This window comes from Lipotes vexillifer, unplaced genomic scaffold (assembly GCF_000442215.2).
Source record: "Lipotes vexillifer unplaced genomic scaffold, Lipotes_vexillifer_v1.1 scaffold168, whole genome shotgun sequence".
Taxonomy (NCBI): domain Eukaryota; kingdom Metazoa; phylum Chordata; class Mammalia; order Artiodactyla; family Lipotidae; genus Lipotes; species Lipotes vexillifer.
In genome coordinates this window covers 3,543,197-3,560,431 of record NW_006773947.1, presented here as the reverse complement: position 1 = coordinate 3,560,431, position 17,235 = coordinate 3,543,197, and the positions used below count along the sequence as shown (strand labels likewise).

General features: G+C 39.0%; 1 protein-coding gene across 1 annotated transcript in view; it reads left to right on the top strand.

Annotated features, from left to right (window-relative positions):
- Window positions 1–2,435: 2,435 nt before the first annotated feature.
- The window catches only part of MIB1 (MIB E3 ubiquitin protein ligase 1), a 114,710-nt gene continuing 99,910 nt past the window's right edge, over window positions 2,436–17,235 (top strand). Inside the window, exon 1 of the mRNA XM_007448608.1 lies at window positions 2,436–2,664. Within this exon, the coding sequence (XP_007448670.1) occupies window positions 2,436–2,664 (229 nt within the window). The remainder of the gene's footprint in view (window positions 2,665–17,235) is intronic.

Sequence of the window (17,235 nt, the reverse complement as noted above, 5' to 3'; positions counted from 1 at the left end):
CTAGATCACCTCTTAAGATCCTTTTCCATTTTAAGGACAAATAACATCCTAAGTTATTATAAAAAATCTCTGGTATTGAGAATAAAAGCCTGTCTAAATATGAGATGATGTCTTCATAAGTATAAAACTCCTGGGTGAAATAAACACAATCAAACATGGAAAGCCATTATCAATAGACTGGGTTTGATGTAAAATGCAAGGTTGCACTATTGTCTTATCATCTCAGTTGGCCTTTTCTCGAGTTAGCTTACTTTACAAAGTCAACCACAGTATAACTTGTGCAGTGGCTATATTTTTTTCTAAAAATCTTTTATCAAGTTATTAATGCATGTGATCAATTTAACTCGTGAACAAGAAAAGAAGGAAACCAGAATAGAACCCAGAGAGAAAAGAAAGAGTTGGCAGAGAAAGAATAGCACATTTAACACTTCCAGGGTGAAAATGCTTTGAAATAGACTACATATTTGGCTGCTTATTTTGAACAAATATTTGAACTGCTTAGTTTCTAAAATAAGCTCTGTTTGGCCTTTGGGATTCCATACTGGTATTTTCCTGTTTCACTGACATGAAAAATTAAGAACATTTATTTCACTACATAATCATTCACTGGTTACTCTTTTTTTTCTTTTCCACTGGTTACTCTTTAACACTCCCTTTCTTTCCACTTGATTATTCAATACTGCTGGAGTATTCCTTGCTCCCTTGACTCTCAGGAAAAGCATCAGTATGCTAACGATTCATCCGTGTGGGCTGTGAACCAATGATTTTAAATCCTACACACCATGATGTCATTTAAGTAATAGCCAGAAACCACTCTGTGATTGGGGGCCGAATTATGTAATGGATGGGCAAGATGTTGTTAAATGGGCAATATGCTTGTAAAGTCTCTCCCAGGAGCTTGTGCTGTTTGGAGTCTACTTACCACCCTGACTCCACATAAAGGCAAGACACACATCATTCAGTAACATTCTGCTCAGTTTAAAAACACATCACTAATTACCCACTGTGGTCTGAAATACTTTCAATTTACATATACAGAAATACAGGTTGCCCTTAATCTGTGTCCTAATCTGTCCTATTCCCCGGCCCGTTAAAAAAGAAAACTACATAAACACACTACTATATATAAAATAGATAACTAATAAGGACCAACTGTTATAGTACAGGAAGCTCTACTCAATACTCTGTAACGGACTATATGGGAAAATAATCTAAAAAAGAGTAGATATATGTATATGTATAATAGATTCACTTTGCTGTACACCTGAAATTAACACAACATTGTAAATCAACTATACTCCAATAAAAATTAAAAACAAAAAGACTAAAACTTTATGTAATCCCAAATTCACACTTAGTACATCCTGGTACTCTACAACTTGTTTAAAGACTGACCTCACCAGAGGTATCCGCTTTCAGCAGCCCAGACCACATCCGGATTCTCACTGCCTCCAGTCCCACCTAAAAACTGGCCAGACGCACTTCCTTGCCCCGCCCCTTCCCTCACAGCCAATGGGACGCGCGGCGCAACCGATCTGCAACAACTCCAGGGAACCGCCCCTCCATCTTCTCAGACTGGGTCTGGGCGTCTGCCCCTTAGGTTTTCCAGGACGTGCGCATGCGTACCCTCACACGGCCTTGGCAAGGCGCTTAGGGAACGATCTTCTCTGCCTTCTTTCTCCAGTCGCGCGACTCTCCAAAACCCTTCCACCGTACTGTTACTGAGGAGCCCTGTCCTAATCCCTCAGAGAACGTGCTGCAGCGGCCTTCGGTGCGCCAGTACCCGGATGTGGCGCCGCTCTTGCCCGGCAGAGACTCTGTTGCTGGGCGGAGCGCGGCGGCGTGCGCGGGGGCAGAGAGAAGGGGGCCCCTGGGCCCGGGCGCTCGCCGGGCGCCGGCAGGTACCATCACTGCCTACGGGGGAGGAGGCGGCGCCGGCGCTCGGGCGTCCACCCCGGAGCGAGGGCCCGGGGGAGAAAATAGGCCGGCAGTTAAGCTTGCTCCCCGCCGCCCGCGCCGTCTCCCCGGGGCTAACCTACCCCGGCCCCCTGTGCTCCCCGCGCTCCCGGTCGGGGGAGAGCGTGGTCTCCTGGCGGCCGTCGCTGTAGCCCGGCCGGGGAGCCCGGAGGAAGCGGGGGAGTCCCCGCCCACGGCCCCCTCCTCTCTGCCCGCCCGCCGCCGTCGCCTCGGAGCTGCTGCAGTCCGGCCTTCAGTCCGAGCGGGGGGCGCGGCGGCGGCGGCGGCGACGGCTGGGGAGCGGCTGTGGGCTCGGCGGGGACCGCGCCGCCGCCCCCGTGAGTTATTCCCACGTCCCCCGGGGCTCGCTGCCGCCCCCGCCGGCGCCGAGAGTCCGGCCCGGGCCCAACTCCCTCACGGGTCCCCCGGCGGCGGCGGCGGCGGCGGCGGCGGCGGCGGAGCCCGCCGCTCGGGCCCCGATGAGTAACTCCAGGAATAACCGGGTGATGGTGGAAGGGGTCGGGGCCCGAGTCGTGCGCGGCCCGGACTGGAAGTGGGGGAAGCAGGACGGCGGCGAGGGCCATGTGGGCACGGTCCGGAGCTTCGAGAGCCCCGAGGAGGTGGTGGTGGTGTGGGACAACGGCACCGCCGCCAACTACCGCTGCTCCGGGGCCTACGACCTGCGTATCCTGGACAGCGCGCCCACGGGTAAGCGGCGGCCACCTGGCCCGGGGCCTGCGCGCGTCGGGGCAGGGGCGAGGTGGGGTGCGGGGGCGTCGGGAGGTCTGGGAGAAGCCCGTGGTGGAACGCCTACCGTGCAGCGCCTGGCTGGAGGGAGCGGGGAAGGAGTCAAAGGGAATTTTAGGTTCAATACCTGGTAAACAAAAACTTACAAAAAAGACCCCTCTTCTCTTCCCTCCGTCCCACCCCCAAGGGGAATGATGGCTGTACCATCACGGGGATGCTTTCAAGCCTGGAAGGCACAAAGCACCGGGAAGACCGCAGACACTTCCCGTCCTCTTTCTCCTCTAGGGAAGGGGTCTAGATAGGCCTGTCTAATAAGCCATTGAAATTAATCAGCCACCGAGTGATGAGTGTCTGAAGGGAGGCTTGCCTTGCCATATGGTGTTTAGTTGACCGGTTACAATTGCCGAGGGGCCGTTGGTACCTCGGATTTGTTGCGATAGCCTTTTTTCCTCCTCATCTAACACATAGAAAGACTTGGAGTTAAGTAGCTGAATGCTGCTACTTAGTACCCTGTGGAATGATTTTTCATTTTAATTGTTTCGTTGTGTATCTTTATACCAATAGAGGGAAAAACAGCCTAAGCTGTTGAACCCTTTCTTTGTGTTAAATACTCTTTTCAAGTGGAAGATAGGTATAGGGGACACCTGATATCTTTTAACGTCTCAGTTCATTTGTAAGGTTATGTCAGAGACTTATCCATTAACACAGCAATGAGTCAGTGTCCTTCTTGATTCACCAAATTTCAGGGAACTGTTTGTTATTGACTCTAGAATTTTTATATAATATGATAAACTGAAAGCTTGCTCTCAAAATAATTTAATCGAATTCATTTTCACATAGATTTATCCTTGGTACTCTGTTCAGTAGGAAATAGTTTCAAATTTCAAATTTGATAATTTTCAGAATGCTTAAATAAGCTATTTTTAAAGCTTTATGATGGAGTTTGGCAAAACCTAACAAATCCTGAAATAGGTACATAGTTATTGTTAGCACCAATAAAAAGGAAACTAACACAAGGCAGTTCAGTTTTTGAATAGATAATTCATAAAATTGTGTTTCTTTGCTGGCTTTTTAAACATTGCAGAGGATTTATGTGCAGGACCAACACAGTACAAAAAGGGGCCACCATTGTTACCAGTTTCTTGTGTGTTCTTACAGAATACTCATTGCAAGCATATGTATTAACGTATTGTAAATCTGCAACCCTTTTAAGGCCCAGTGGTAATATACTATATTCTTTTCTGTACTTTTGCTTCTTAACTTAATAGTACCTATTAGTGATTGTTCCATGTTAGCACATAGATGTCTGCCTTATTCTTTCATAGCTGCATAATATTACAGTGATTGGGTGCAGTAATTTATTTAACCAGTGCTTTGTTGATGGGCATTTGTATTCTTTCAGGTTTTCTTATTTACGGTGATGCATTGAATGACTCCTTGTACATATATCCTGTGCATGTGTACTGAGTACTTTGGAAGTGGAATTGCTGCATCAAAGAGTGCACATATTTAATATTTTGAGAGATGTTGACTAAATGCGTTGGGAAGACATTTTCCCAATTTGCCCTCCTACAACACTGTATGGGGCATATTCCTGTTTCTGCACACTCATAAAACTTTATCATGCTAGCTCAAGCTAAAGTTTGAGCTCAGTAATTTGGAGGCATCTTGGGATCAGTAATTGTAGGTTTATGGGGAATTTTAAATATCTTTCCAGGGAAAAGGTAAAGTGTAACAAATCCTGTACTACAGCAATTTTTGAGGGGATATTCATGTTGTCTGTATGTTTTCTAGTATGGAGTATATCTGTCGTGTAAATAGTTTCGTTATCTTATGTAAAAACAGGTATTTTTCAGAAGTTTAAAAATCTTAGTTTACAGGATAATTTTACACATTATTTAATTTGTTGGTATGTATCAATTCATCTTGTTCATCTGATTCTGTTAGCAAACATTTTAAAAACACTTCTGGAGAAAATTAATGTTAAGCAAATAAAGCAAGAAAGTAAAGTTTCTTTAAAAAGAAAACATATGGTATGTTAAAATGTAGAACAGTACTGTTTGTTGTTTAGGACAGGGTTTCTCAGTTTTGGCACTATTGCTGTTTTGGACTGATTAGATAATTCTTTGCTGGAGGGGGCTGTCCTGTGCACTGTGGCCAGCATCTCTGGCCTTTACCCACTGGTTGCAGTTATGATAACCCAACATTTTTCAGACATTGCCAGGTATGATTGCTGCGGGTTGGTACTCATTGGTTTGGGAATATGTACATATGTGGTAAAAGTATACCAAAAAATAATAATAAATGCCAAGTTCAAGGGAGTGGCTATCTTTACACTGAAGGAAGTGGAGTGTAGTAATTTTTTGGGTAAGTTTACATGTCTTAAACTGGGTGGTGGTACATAGGTGTGTGTTATATTTTTATGCCTTTTATGTTCTTAAATTTCATAGTTAGTTTTTAAAAGTCTTGTAATATTTACCAGGACAACTGAGATTGTCTTTGGTTATTCATTCTTTGTTCCTTACTTGTTACCCACATTATATGAACAAAAAATTTATTGCAGTCTGTTTGGGAATTAAGAAATGGGTAGCTTTTAAAATAAAATTCTGTGAAACTTTCCTGAGAATTAAGGATTCTGGAATGGTTGAGTCATTTTGAATCTTTCTGATAGTTCTTTACGGTGTGTTGGAGATTTGGTCTGAGGGTTGTATGTGGGGTCTGTAACATTTTGGCACAGCTTTGTTTTTTTTTCTTTCAGGTGACACATGATAAATTTGAATTTATGGTCTAAGATAGTAAAACCTTGAGAAGAGGAGCATTTAGTATATATTTGAATGGTATAACTTCTATTTTGTATCCAGATGTATTTGGTTAATTTGTCGTGAGCAAGAAGATCGTGAAAATATATATGTTATTGGTGAATTAAGTTTGGAGTTAATTTTGTGAAGTCTGTAATCAAGTAGGTATAGTTGACCTTTTATCATTTAGGTACTGATTTTATAGGATTTGGGGAGAAATGTGTTTTTACTTAATGCTTGTTTTTTGGTCACTTGACTACAGTGTTGTATTGTTACCAGAGAAAGAGTGGAGAAAATAAATGTGGGTTTCCTATTAAAGTTCTTTCTACTCTCCTGGGTATGGATAACGAGAGTTAGGAGTGTAGATGATTAGGTTTATTTAAAACTAGTTTCTGGTATTTTTGGTCCAGGCTGTTTGGGGGGCAGTTCTTTGTACTTTTCTTCCACCCCCTAGCAAAGAGTGCTTCTTAGGTCATTTGTGGACCAGCTCCTTAGACGTCATTATTCAATTGAAGGTCTAGAAGTGCTGACCCTGGATAAAAAGTGAAATGGCTTAATAACCCTCAGCGTTGCCTTTCTGAGGCCTCCTCTTTCTCTTCTGATCCGTTTCTAGAATTACAGGAGAAAAGAGTGTTATCAGGGGACAGAGTCTTAGGAAAAAACAGGGCTTGTGTGAACAATGTTTGGGGAATAGGATGCCAGACCTGGAAAGGATGAGATTTTGTGAGAGGTTTTTTACTAATGGCATCTGTAAGGAAAACTTGATTTTGCTGTAGATGCTATCTATTTCAAATACTTATGTAAAATGTCTTCTTTTTTATCTTCATCTGCTAAAACAACGTTTTAAGTGATGAAAGTCCGTCTAGTTTTAATACTCCTTGTAAATTGCAGCTTGGTTGAACTGAGGACCTCAAGAAATCAACTTGAAGATCTCAAGAAATAGTTATCCCTCTGTTAGTACTTCTCAAACAGACAGTAAGCATGCAGATTAACTGGGAACCTTTAAAAATAGACATTCTCATTCAGTAGGTATGGGATTCAGCAAGAGTAGTTTAAAAGTGCCCAGGTGATGCAGATGATGCTGGCTCATGGACACACTTTGAATAGCAGGATGCTAAGTGACTACTTGTCTTGTGAGATGTCCAGACTCTTTGTTGTTTCCTTTTCCCTTCAGCTGATTCCAAGCCTTCATTGTTTGTCAGTAATATATGTCTTCAGTTTTGGAGACTGACATTATTGGGCAGGAAGGGGAGGAAATAAAGGAACATGAAACAGCTTTCTTTTTAAAAAAAACCAAAAAACACTACTCTTTCAAAAAAATTTATTTATTTTATTTTATTTATTTTTGGCTGTGTTGGGTCCTAGTTGCTGCGTGCAGGTTTTCTCTAGTTTCCGCGAGAGGGGGTTACTCTTCGTTGTGGTGCACGGGGCTTATTGCGGTGGCTTCTCTTGTTGCGGAGCACGGGCTCTAGGTGCGTGGGCTTCAGTAGTTGTGGCACCCAGGCTTGCGGGCTCTAGAGCTCAGACTCAGTCGTTGGGATGCACAGGCTTAGTTGCTCCGCGGCATGTGGGATCTTCCTGGACCAGGGCTCAAACCCGAGTCCCCTGCATTGGTAGGCGGATTCTTAACCACTGTGCCACCAGGGAAGTCACGAAACAGCTTTCTAATATATGTATTTGTTTGCAAATATAATGCTGTCTTAATATATATTCTCGTTCTAAACTTTACAGCCTTATCTCTCTGGATTAGGTATTGCTTTTGGATGTATTTCCCGGTAGCTGCCCACCAGGTTCTCTCTTCCACCTTCCTTAATTGCTAGGCAGTGTGATCACAGTACACTCTGTGCTTCTGTCTACTGCCACAGGTATGCTGTGTTGTAATTGTCTTTTGCATGAGTTTATTAGTTTGAGAGGAAGGAGTGTGTGTGTGTGTGTTCCTTGTATCTCCATTTTCTAGCAGGGCCATAGCTCTGGATGAATATTTTCTGAATAAAATGCTCTTTTCAAAGAACTTTGGACTCATTTGATCTGCGGTTAGATAGATATTAGCCTAACACAGGTAAAAGGGAAGGCTTGGAGAGATGAAGAGACTTATCCAGTCACAAAGCTTGTGAATGGCAGATGTAGGGATGAAAACCCAGTTCATTGCTTTTCCTCATCATTCTCTCTTCCATTTATAGTATAGTAGTTCAGAAATGATCACCATTTGTATTACTTTTCCTGAGGGAAAATTGATTAGGAAATTTAAATAATTTATTCTAGTCTGTGATATGGTTATTTGATTAACTTAATGTAACATTGTTGGAGATTAATGGTTTTTCTGTGTGTATCCAACATGACAGGTAGTTTATTACATGTAATTATCTTTAGCCTCCTTTAAGAAAACATATCAATCCTTTGAAAGAGTTTTTGCAAAGTAATTGCTCTCAAAGCAAGTAATTGAGCTGCACATGAGGCTGTCAGATTCTCCAGCTCAGCTGGTTAGCCTTTACTATATGGTATTGTTTTTTTACTTTATTGGGGTTCTTCATCTTTTCTTTGTTCCAAACAGTGGCCCAAAGTCCCAGTCGTCCTGCACTCTTGGAGCCAAGCTCTGCCCTTGGCAGAAGATGTGACATGGTCATATCTCTAAACTATCAGATCTTACTGAAACTCACCTTGTTCATAAAGCTTCTTTTGTTTTATGAGAAAAATTGGCTTATTAATATTTATGTTTGTATGTGTGTGCTCAGGGGCAACATAGATACTTACATTACCTGGTGTGGGAGAAAATTTTAGAAGTTAGAAGCCAGCTAGCTAGCTTTTTTGTTTAGCAATGAAATAAATGGATTATATCAATTTAAATATAAATTTCCCTTTACCTTTGAAAATTTGATTTAATGTTAATAGTAAAGAGCTAATACCTATTCATACAGATAAATCACAGCTAAACTGGGAAATACAAATTAAAAAAAGAGACTTCACCCCATTTAGATTGATTAAAAGTCTAAAAATAGTATGCATTGGTAAAGAATATAGGGAAATCAGAACTCTCAAGTTACTGGTGGGATTGTAAATTAGTACAACTACTTTGAGAAGCAGTTTGGCAACATCTTGTAAATTAAAAAAAAAATTCATGTATCCTGCAATTGAGAAAATTTACTTCTAAATGTTATGTCACGAGATTCTCAAGCACACATCCATAAAGAGATACGTATAAAGAAATTCACTGCAGTCTTGTTTATAAAAGCAGTGATTTGAAGTGACTGAAAATTTATATGTAGAATATATTATGTTGCATGAGTCCCATACAATAAAATATTATCAGTTAAAATGAAAGAATTAGCCTATATTTATCAGATATATGGTGAGTGAAAAAGTAGATTTCAAAGAGATACTGGAGATAATACTGTGTTGTTTATGTAAGTTTGAAAAAAGACTAAAAGTTCTTTTTATGGAAAAATATATGTAGAAAAAGGATAAAGACTTAGACTGAAAGGATCTAACCTCAGGGTGGTATTTTGGTATTTTGCTTTTCATCTCATCAACTTATTATTATTATTTTTCTTTTTAATGAGAGCAGTGTGATTTTTCTTCATTGTTTTTGGAAATCTTGGTTTAGTATGCTAGTAAATCAAGTCTGATTGTAAATTGAGTTTGTTTCCATTCTTGATTTTGTTGGACACATTAGCTCTCAGGAGACCTCATGAAGATAGACGATAGATCCAAAGGGAAGAAGTGCATTTCTGATGTGTCCTTGCTGGTTATGAAGCTGCCTGCTGTCTCTTGCCTTCAGTTCACCCTCTGCGCTCCTGCCCCTGAGGCTGGGCTGGGGGTGGGGAGGGATATACTTTCTTGTTTTGCTTGCTCTTCCTTCAGGTATCATTTCACTGAGCAGGATTTCAGTGTCAGTATTTGATTCCAGTTTGCTTATTTCCAACACCATCAGAAGTAGCCTGAGTGCGCCCCCCGCCCCGTGACGCTAGCACCTGCCAGTTGCAACCCCTCTTTAAAAGTCTGGATCCCAGCCCTATGAGACCCCTCCTTTAAGCCTCTTCCTTTTCTTTTTTAATACGCCGTGATTTATTTCTTTTTAAAAATTTATTTACTTATTTTTATTTTTGGCTGCTTTGGATCTTTGTTGCTGCGCACAGGCTTTCTCTAGTTGTGGCGAGCGGGGGCTACTCTTTGTTGTGGTGTGCCTGCTTCTTATTGCAGTGGCTTCTCTTGTGGAGCGCAGGCTCTAGGCGCGCGGGCTTCAGTAGTTGCGGCTCGCGGGCTGTAGAGTACAGGCTCAGTAGTTGTGGCACATGGGCTTAGTTGCTCTGGGGCATGTGGGATCTTCCCAGACCAGGGCTCGAACCCATGTCCCCTGCATTGGCAAGCAGATTCTTAACCACTGCGCCATGTAAGTCCCCACCTCTTACATTTTAATAATACTGTTTTTCATTGTTTCCCCATTTTTAGAAGTGGTGTGGTTTCCTGTCTCCTCACTGGACCCTGATTAATACAATGTGTTTACCAAATCTCAATCTTATTTTTCTATCCCATTTACCAGTTAAGTAAACATTTTTATTGAAATTTAGCTAGTAATTTTCCATCTTTTCTGATGCTGATCATTTCTAACAAACGAATTGGGCAGTGTTTCACTTCTACATTGTGAATAAATAAATTCAAAATCCACTGAATTTAAAATGAAGTAAAAGTGATTTTCCTTTATGGATGCAGATATTAGAGTTTATTGGTGATACACATTGTTTCAGCATTAAAGACCATATAATGATGGAAGTATCTCCAAATGTCAGTTTTCACTGTGCTTACTCTAGTTTCTTTTGGACTGCGTTTATTTTCTTATTTATTGTTAGACATCACCTTTACCTGGAAGGGATAGATTAAATGGTATAATTTAAAAATATATGTATCTTCTAGGGAGCACACCGTTAACACCACTTTTCATTCCAGAAAAGGTGTGCAATTTGGGAATACTTATTTTATTTAAAAAAAATGGAACTATTCTTAATTTTGACCCTCAAGCACTTTGTTGCAAGATAGTCAGCATGTTGTTTTGTATCATTAGGAGGTGCTCCACAAGACTGCTTAACTAGGCACAAAATAGGTGCAGCCCGTCTTAATGTGCAAGAAGTGAGCAACAGTGTTAGACCCTCAGGCTGTCAAACTCCCACTCACCTTTAGTACACCTTGTATTCCGTGTGTGATTTTTTTTTCTTTTTTTTGTGGAGACCCACTGAGGGTGCTAGTATCAGCTGAATAATGTACAATTAATAACCTAATTTCATTCATAGATTTTTAGCAAAATAGTAAATATAGGGAATTCCCTGGCAGTCCAGTGGATGAGACTCCGAGCTTTCACTGCTGAGGGCCTGGGTTCAATCCCTGCTCAGGACCTAATATCCCACAAGCTGTGTGGTGTGGCCAAAAAAAGAAAAAAAGAAAAAAGAAAAATAGTAAATATAAAAGTATTAATGGAGGTCCACAACCCTTTATTCAGAATGCTTGGGACTGAATTTATAAACTTTTGTTAATGCCCACTTCCAGGTCCACAGCAGCACCCTGTCATCAGATACACCAATATTTCTGCAGGAAGCAGCTGTAGAGTACAGGCTCAGTAGTTGTGGCACATGGGCTTAGTTGCTCTGGGGCATGTGGGATCTTCCCAGACCAGGGCTCGAACCCATGTCCCCTGCATTGGCAAGCAGATTCTTAACCACTGCGCCATGTAAGTCCCCACCTCTTACATTTTAATAATACTGTTTTTCATTGTTTCCCCATTTTTAGAAGTGGTGTGGTTTCCTGTCTCCTCACTGGACCCTGATTAATACAATGTGTTTACCAAATCTCAATCTTATTTTTCTATCCCATTTACCAGTTAAGTAAACATTTTTATTGAAATTTAGCTAGTAATTTTCCATCTTTTCTGATGCTGATCATTTCTAACAAACGAATTGGGCAGTGTTTCACTTCTACATTGTGAATAAATAAATTCAAAATCCACTGAATTTAAAATGAAGTAAAAGTGATTTTCCTTTATGGATGCAGATATTAGAGTTTATTGGTGATACACATTGTTTCAGCATTAAAGACCATATAATGATGGAAGTATCTCCAAATGTCAGTTTTCACTGTGCTTACTCTAGTTTCTTTTGGACTGCGTTTATTTTCTTATTTATTGTTAGACATCACCTTTACCTGGAAGGGATAGATTAAATGGTATAATTTAAAAATATATGTATCTTCTAGGGAGCACACCGTTAACACCACTTTTCATTCCAGAAAAGGTGTGCAATTTGGGAATACTTATTTTATTTAAAAAAAATGGAACTATTCTTAATTTTGACCCTCAAGCACTTTGTTGCAAGATAGTCAGCATGTTGTTTTGTATCATTAGGAGGTGCTCCACAAGACTGCTTAACTAGGCACAAAATAGGTGCAGCCCGTCTTAATGTGCAAGAAGTGAGCAACAGTGTTAGACCCTCAGGCTGTCAAACTCCCACTCACCTTTAGTACACCTTGTATTCCGTGTGTGATTTTTTTTTCTTTTTTTTGTGGAGACCCACTGAGGGTGCTAGTATCAGCTGAATAATGTACAATTAATAACCTAATTTCATTCATAGATTTTTAGCAAAATAGTAAATATAGGGAATTCCCTGGCAGTCCAGTGGATGAGACTCCGAGCTTTCACTGCTGAGGGCCTGGGTTCAATCCCTGCTCAGGACCTAATATCCCACAAGCTGTGTGGTGTGGCCAAAAAAAGAAAAAAAGAAAAAAGAAAAATAGTAAATATAAAAGTATTAATGGAGGTCCACAACCCTTTATTCAGAATGCTTGGGACTGAATTTATAAACTTTTGTTAATGCCCACTTCCAGGTCCACAGCAGCACCCTGTCATCAGATACACCAATATTTCTGCAGGAAGCATATGAATGGTTGTACTAAGGGGGTAGATAAAGACTATACAGCCTCTTGTTTGTTCAGATTAGGATTTACCACTGAGTTTCCTGCTCATTTACAAAAAACTTAAGAGTTTTGGGATTTTGAAACAGATAAGAGATTGTGGACTTATCTTTTTAATTTCAGAGGATCGTCTTTTGTATTTCCTGGGTCATGTACTTCACTTTGAAAACCATTGCACTGTCACCAAGCAGGAGCTTATGCATTTTAAGTATCTGTAGGAAAATGGCTTTTTTAGAACACTCCTCATTCTCCTAAGCCCGTTTCTTTACTCACATACTTTCATATGTCCCCATACCAATTTAGCTTGCCTTTTTTTATCATCATGTTTGCATTACAGTGATTAAACCACCTCCTCAGGTGGAACTAGGAACACAGGAACAATTTTGATCTTTGCCCATAGATTAGCTCTATGTAAATAAGTTCTTCTGAAATAGTCTGGTACCTAAGTTATCTTTAAAACTTTGTTTCTGAGGGAAAATGGTTCTGAATTCTAAACAGCGGGCTTTTAAATGAACTTGTAGGACACAACTAAGATAAGGTGGGTTTTAAATTAATGGAGGAGATAATGGAATGCAGCAGGTAGTCCAGACATTCATTTCTGGCTTTGGAGTGCCTTTGGGAGCATATTTACTTTGTAGATGCTTGCTGTGGTTAGGGTTAGTTTATATTCTCTAAGCACACTCATGATAAGAGTATATAGCTTTCTCCTGGGATGGATTTATCTTCTTGATGATAATTTTGTTCTGAAAAAATCAAGAAACGTTTTGATATTAAAAAAAAATCATTATTTGAATTTTGGGAGTTTTGCAGGGCTAGTGATAATAAATCATAAAAGCTTGAGATTGTAATATTTTACATTGTGGTGCCTTGCTCACCCCTCTTTCCCAGTCTCTTATCATGGAGTAGTGGAAAATGCATGAGCTTAGTAGGGAAGTCAAGGTATTTGTTCATTCTAGATTTTCTCACGTGGCCTCGTTAACTAGGGGAATGTACTAACATTTACTGAGCTCCCATTATGTGTCAGGAACTATGCTAAGCTTTTTATATACTTTATCTCATTTAATCCTCATAAAAGTGTTGTTTGATAGCCTTCATTTTACTTATGAGAAAACAGGCTATGAGAAATGAACTAATTTGCCCAAGATTTCATAAGTAATTGGTTGATGATTGAGATTCAGATCTACGTTTGTCAGTCTTTTTTTCCCCCTGCTTTATAACATTAGTCGCTTTAAAACTTTAATTCTTCACCTGTAAAATGAAATTGGAGTAGGTCAAGGTACACAGTGTTTTGCTTGTAAAATGAAAAAATGAATTTTTATCTGTTAGCAGGAAAAAAATAAAGTGGATAAAATTCTTATTTTTGTTTGACCTCATTAATTTTCTACTCTTGTGTAACAAGTGCTAAAAATAACAAATATATTACTAAAATTGCCAGTTGTATGCCTAATTTGACACCTTGTTTCTTTTGTTTGGACTGTGTAAGGCATGATTTTAATTTTATTATGCAAGCTTATAATAAAGTAGAGTAGCAGAGGCTGCAAAAATAGATGAGAGAATAACTTGTCCAACAGAAAAGATATGATGAAAGAGTTGTAGATTTTGGGTGAGGCATTTTCAAAGACATCTCCTTAACTCATAACAGGAGCTGGTTGGAAGTAGATGGTGTTTCATTCTACAACACGTGAAATTAACTAAGAAGCAGATAATCTTTTCAATTTTAAAAAGTATCTCTTTGAGATTTATTTGAATATTAGAATAGGATTTAATAACTTATATTTTTAGTGCAGAGGTTGAATGGGGAACGTGATGCCCTAGATATGTAATTATTCTTCAAATAAAATCAGAGCTAAGTAGAGGGAAAAACCTTGGTAGGGTAACAGCATAAGAGGCCAAGCTTTGTAATAAGACTCCTCACATGGGTTTGAATTTGAGCCCGCCACTTACTAACGTGTGCCTTCATATCCTCAATTTCTTCATCTATAAATAAGGATAATAATGCCTACCTTCTAGTATTGCTGGGAAAATTAATAAAATATATGTGAAGCACCTAGCTTGGTACTGATTTAAGTAGTGGTTAGTCTTATTAATAATAACAATACTATTTTCACTAATTTACTGTTTCTCAAGAGTAAGGAATGTGGAGTACACCAACCAGCTGGCAGGTCACAAAGGCCTCACCCTCAGTAGGAATTTTAATTACATTTCAGCCAGTTTCTAAACCATAAGTACTTTGATGGTTCAGGGAGAATAAGATGCATACTCAAGTTGGTTAACCCTCTTTAATCTCTGTAAACTTGTCACATTGATTTGGGGTTAAAATTGAATGAATCCATAAATCAGAAATAGGAATTCTTGGTTGGCTGAGTGACATCAGCAAATGGTTATGCCACAGCAAGTAATTGCTTTTAAACACTGGTTAATGACTTGTAAATTATTTTTTGAGGTTAGGTGAAATCTTTTAATTAGGGCAAAAGATTAGAGGATTAACTAGGCACTATGCTTAGTCTACTAGGAATGCTTATTTTTTATTTTAAAAAAGTTTTAAAATTTATTACATAGTATTTAAGATATCCAAGTGGATGATTAATAAATGTGAACCTATCTAGAAGTAAAGCATTTCTAATGTTTAAAACACTCTCTATACTTCTTCCCAATTTCATTCCCTTCCTCTCCTAAAGTAACCACTGTGTAGAAATTAGTAATTCCCATGGGTTTCTTTACATTTATGCTGTGTTGTATATATCTGTAATCAGTGCATAGTACTTTATTTGCAACATTCTGTATTCTTGAATAATTTTAAAATTCAGCATTATGGTTGAAGGATTCATCCATGTTGAATTGTGTGGCTCTTGAGCGTTCATTTTAGGTATTCCATTGTATACCTAATACATATCTTCACTCTCTTGTTAATGAACATTTACATTGTTTACTTTTTCTTTTGCTCTTATACAAAGTGATAATTCACATATTCTTGTTCCATGTTTAAGTGCTTCACATAATGAACTGCTTGTAGTGAGAACCTTCTCTCTTTCAATCATTTTTTCTCTCTAGAAATTTAACATTTTACTTAAATAAATCAGTGCTTTATGAATTTGAGCTGTTTTTCTTGGCTCTTTTAAGAACTTGTGGTTATTGATCTCGACCGTAGTGTTTTACTGGTCTCATAAAATTTGCCAGCAAAAAGACTTAAGCTATGTAAATACTCTAAATTATTGAATTTAGGCAAGATGTCATTAAAATGTAGAGCAGATGGTCATTTGAGTATTAGAATGAGTCAAAAGCTATCATCAGGTGGTTCATAAAGCTTAGCAAAGGCAAAGAGTGTTAACTCTCTAGGGTGGTATGGTATTCTTTAGGAAGGAGAAAAAGCATTCATGGGTTTAGTTAGGGAATTAAATTTTATTGAATTTTTAAGGAATAACTCTTGGAGGTTCTAAGGAGGTTCATAGTGGAAGGGAATGCTTTTAGTTGAGAATGAATTGGGTGGATGAAGTAAGGGGAAACAAAAAAGCTGCCAGAGTAAGAGACCAGTAAAATGTTGGCCTTGTTCATTTAATCCTTTTTCCTTTTTTATGTTTTCTTTAAATGTCATCTTTTGTTTTAAAGTCAATTAATTGCATTCTCATTAAAAATTCTGTACTGCTCATTTTGGTAGTGGAGTGGGTTGCTTTGTTTACTTTTTCCAATTCTCAGTATTAGTCTGTTTCACAGCTGTTCAGTAGCTTTGTTGGCATTTGAACTGTGGGAACCAAGAAAGGATTTGGATGTGCTTTTGTGTGCATTAGTGGTTTTCCTGAAGTATTCTTTAAAGCTGTGAATTGTAGAAGTTTTTATTTTTTTTTAACCAGTTATCATTGTATGTTTAAATGGTTGCTTTTAAAGAAAGCCTGTACTCAGATTATGAGCTCATGAATGTTATTGTATTTTGGAGAAAATGAACTTAGAGATGAAAAATATGTAAATAGGGGAACAGCTGAAAACTGGGCTTTTCCTTTTCTGGTCAAGTGAGGAGGTTGGGATACATTTTCCCTATGCCTTTCATCAGTCAGCACTCATTTGAAGAGCTGTGCAGATAAATTAGGATATACCTCTTAGTGTGTATCGGATACCCATTTGTTTAGTGTATTTGACTTTTTGTGATGGCATAGGAGACCTATTTTAGACCTGTTCAGAAACTTAACTACTGTGTGGACATTTACTGTTACTGCTATTTAATGTTAATTAGGATGTTTTTGGTCATGATGCTTTCCTGTGGTAAGACAAATTAGACCCTTAAGGCACGTGGCAATAAGGAGTGTACTTATTAGCTATATATTTTCTTTTCATAAGCACAGAATAGCTCAAGTTAGGGTAAGGGTTAAAAGACTTAGAAACTTCTGAGTAGCAGTGTACCACATTGCTAAAGTAACTATTTGAAAGTTGGTTTCTGTAAATACTTGGAGTTCCTCATGTTTTTGTTTATTTTTAGCTTTTATTTATAAGTGACATATACCAGCATTTCTGATGCTTATAATGCATATTAAATGCCCCTTCTCACCCAGCTGCTTCCTAGAATTAATATATACCCAGTGTAGAAAACTTGGAAAACCCCAAAGGGTGATCCCGTCAAGCACATTTTGGGGGTTATCTTTCTAGTTTTTCTGGGCACACGTGTTATATGTATAATGTAATTTATGTACCAAAGTGCTCTATTGTAATTCTTTGCATACTGCTTTATAAAATAATAATATAGTTTACCATCTCAGTACCATTTCTTCTACAACATGGTCTAATAACTGCATAG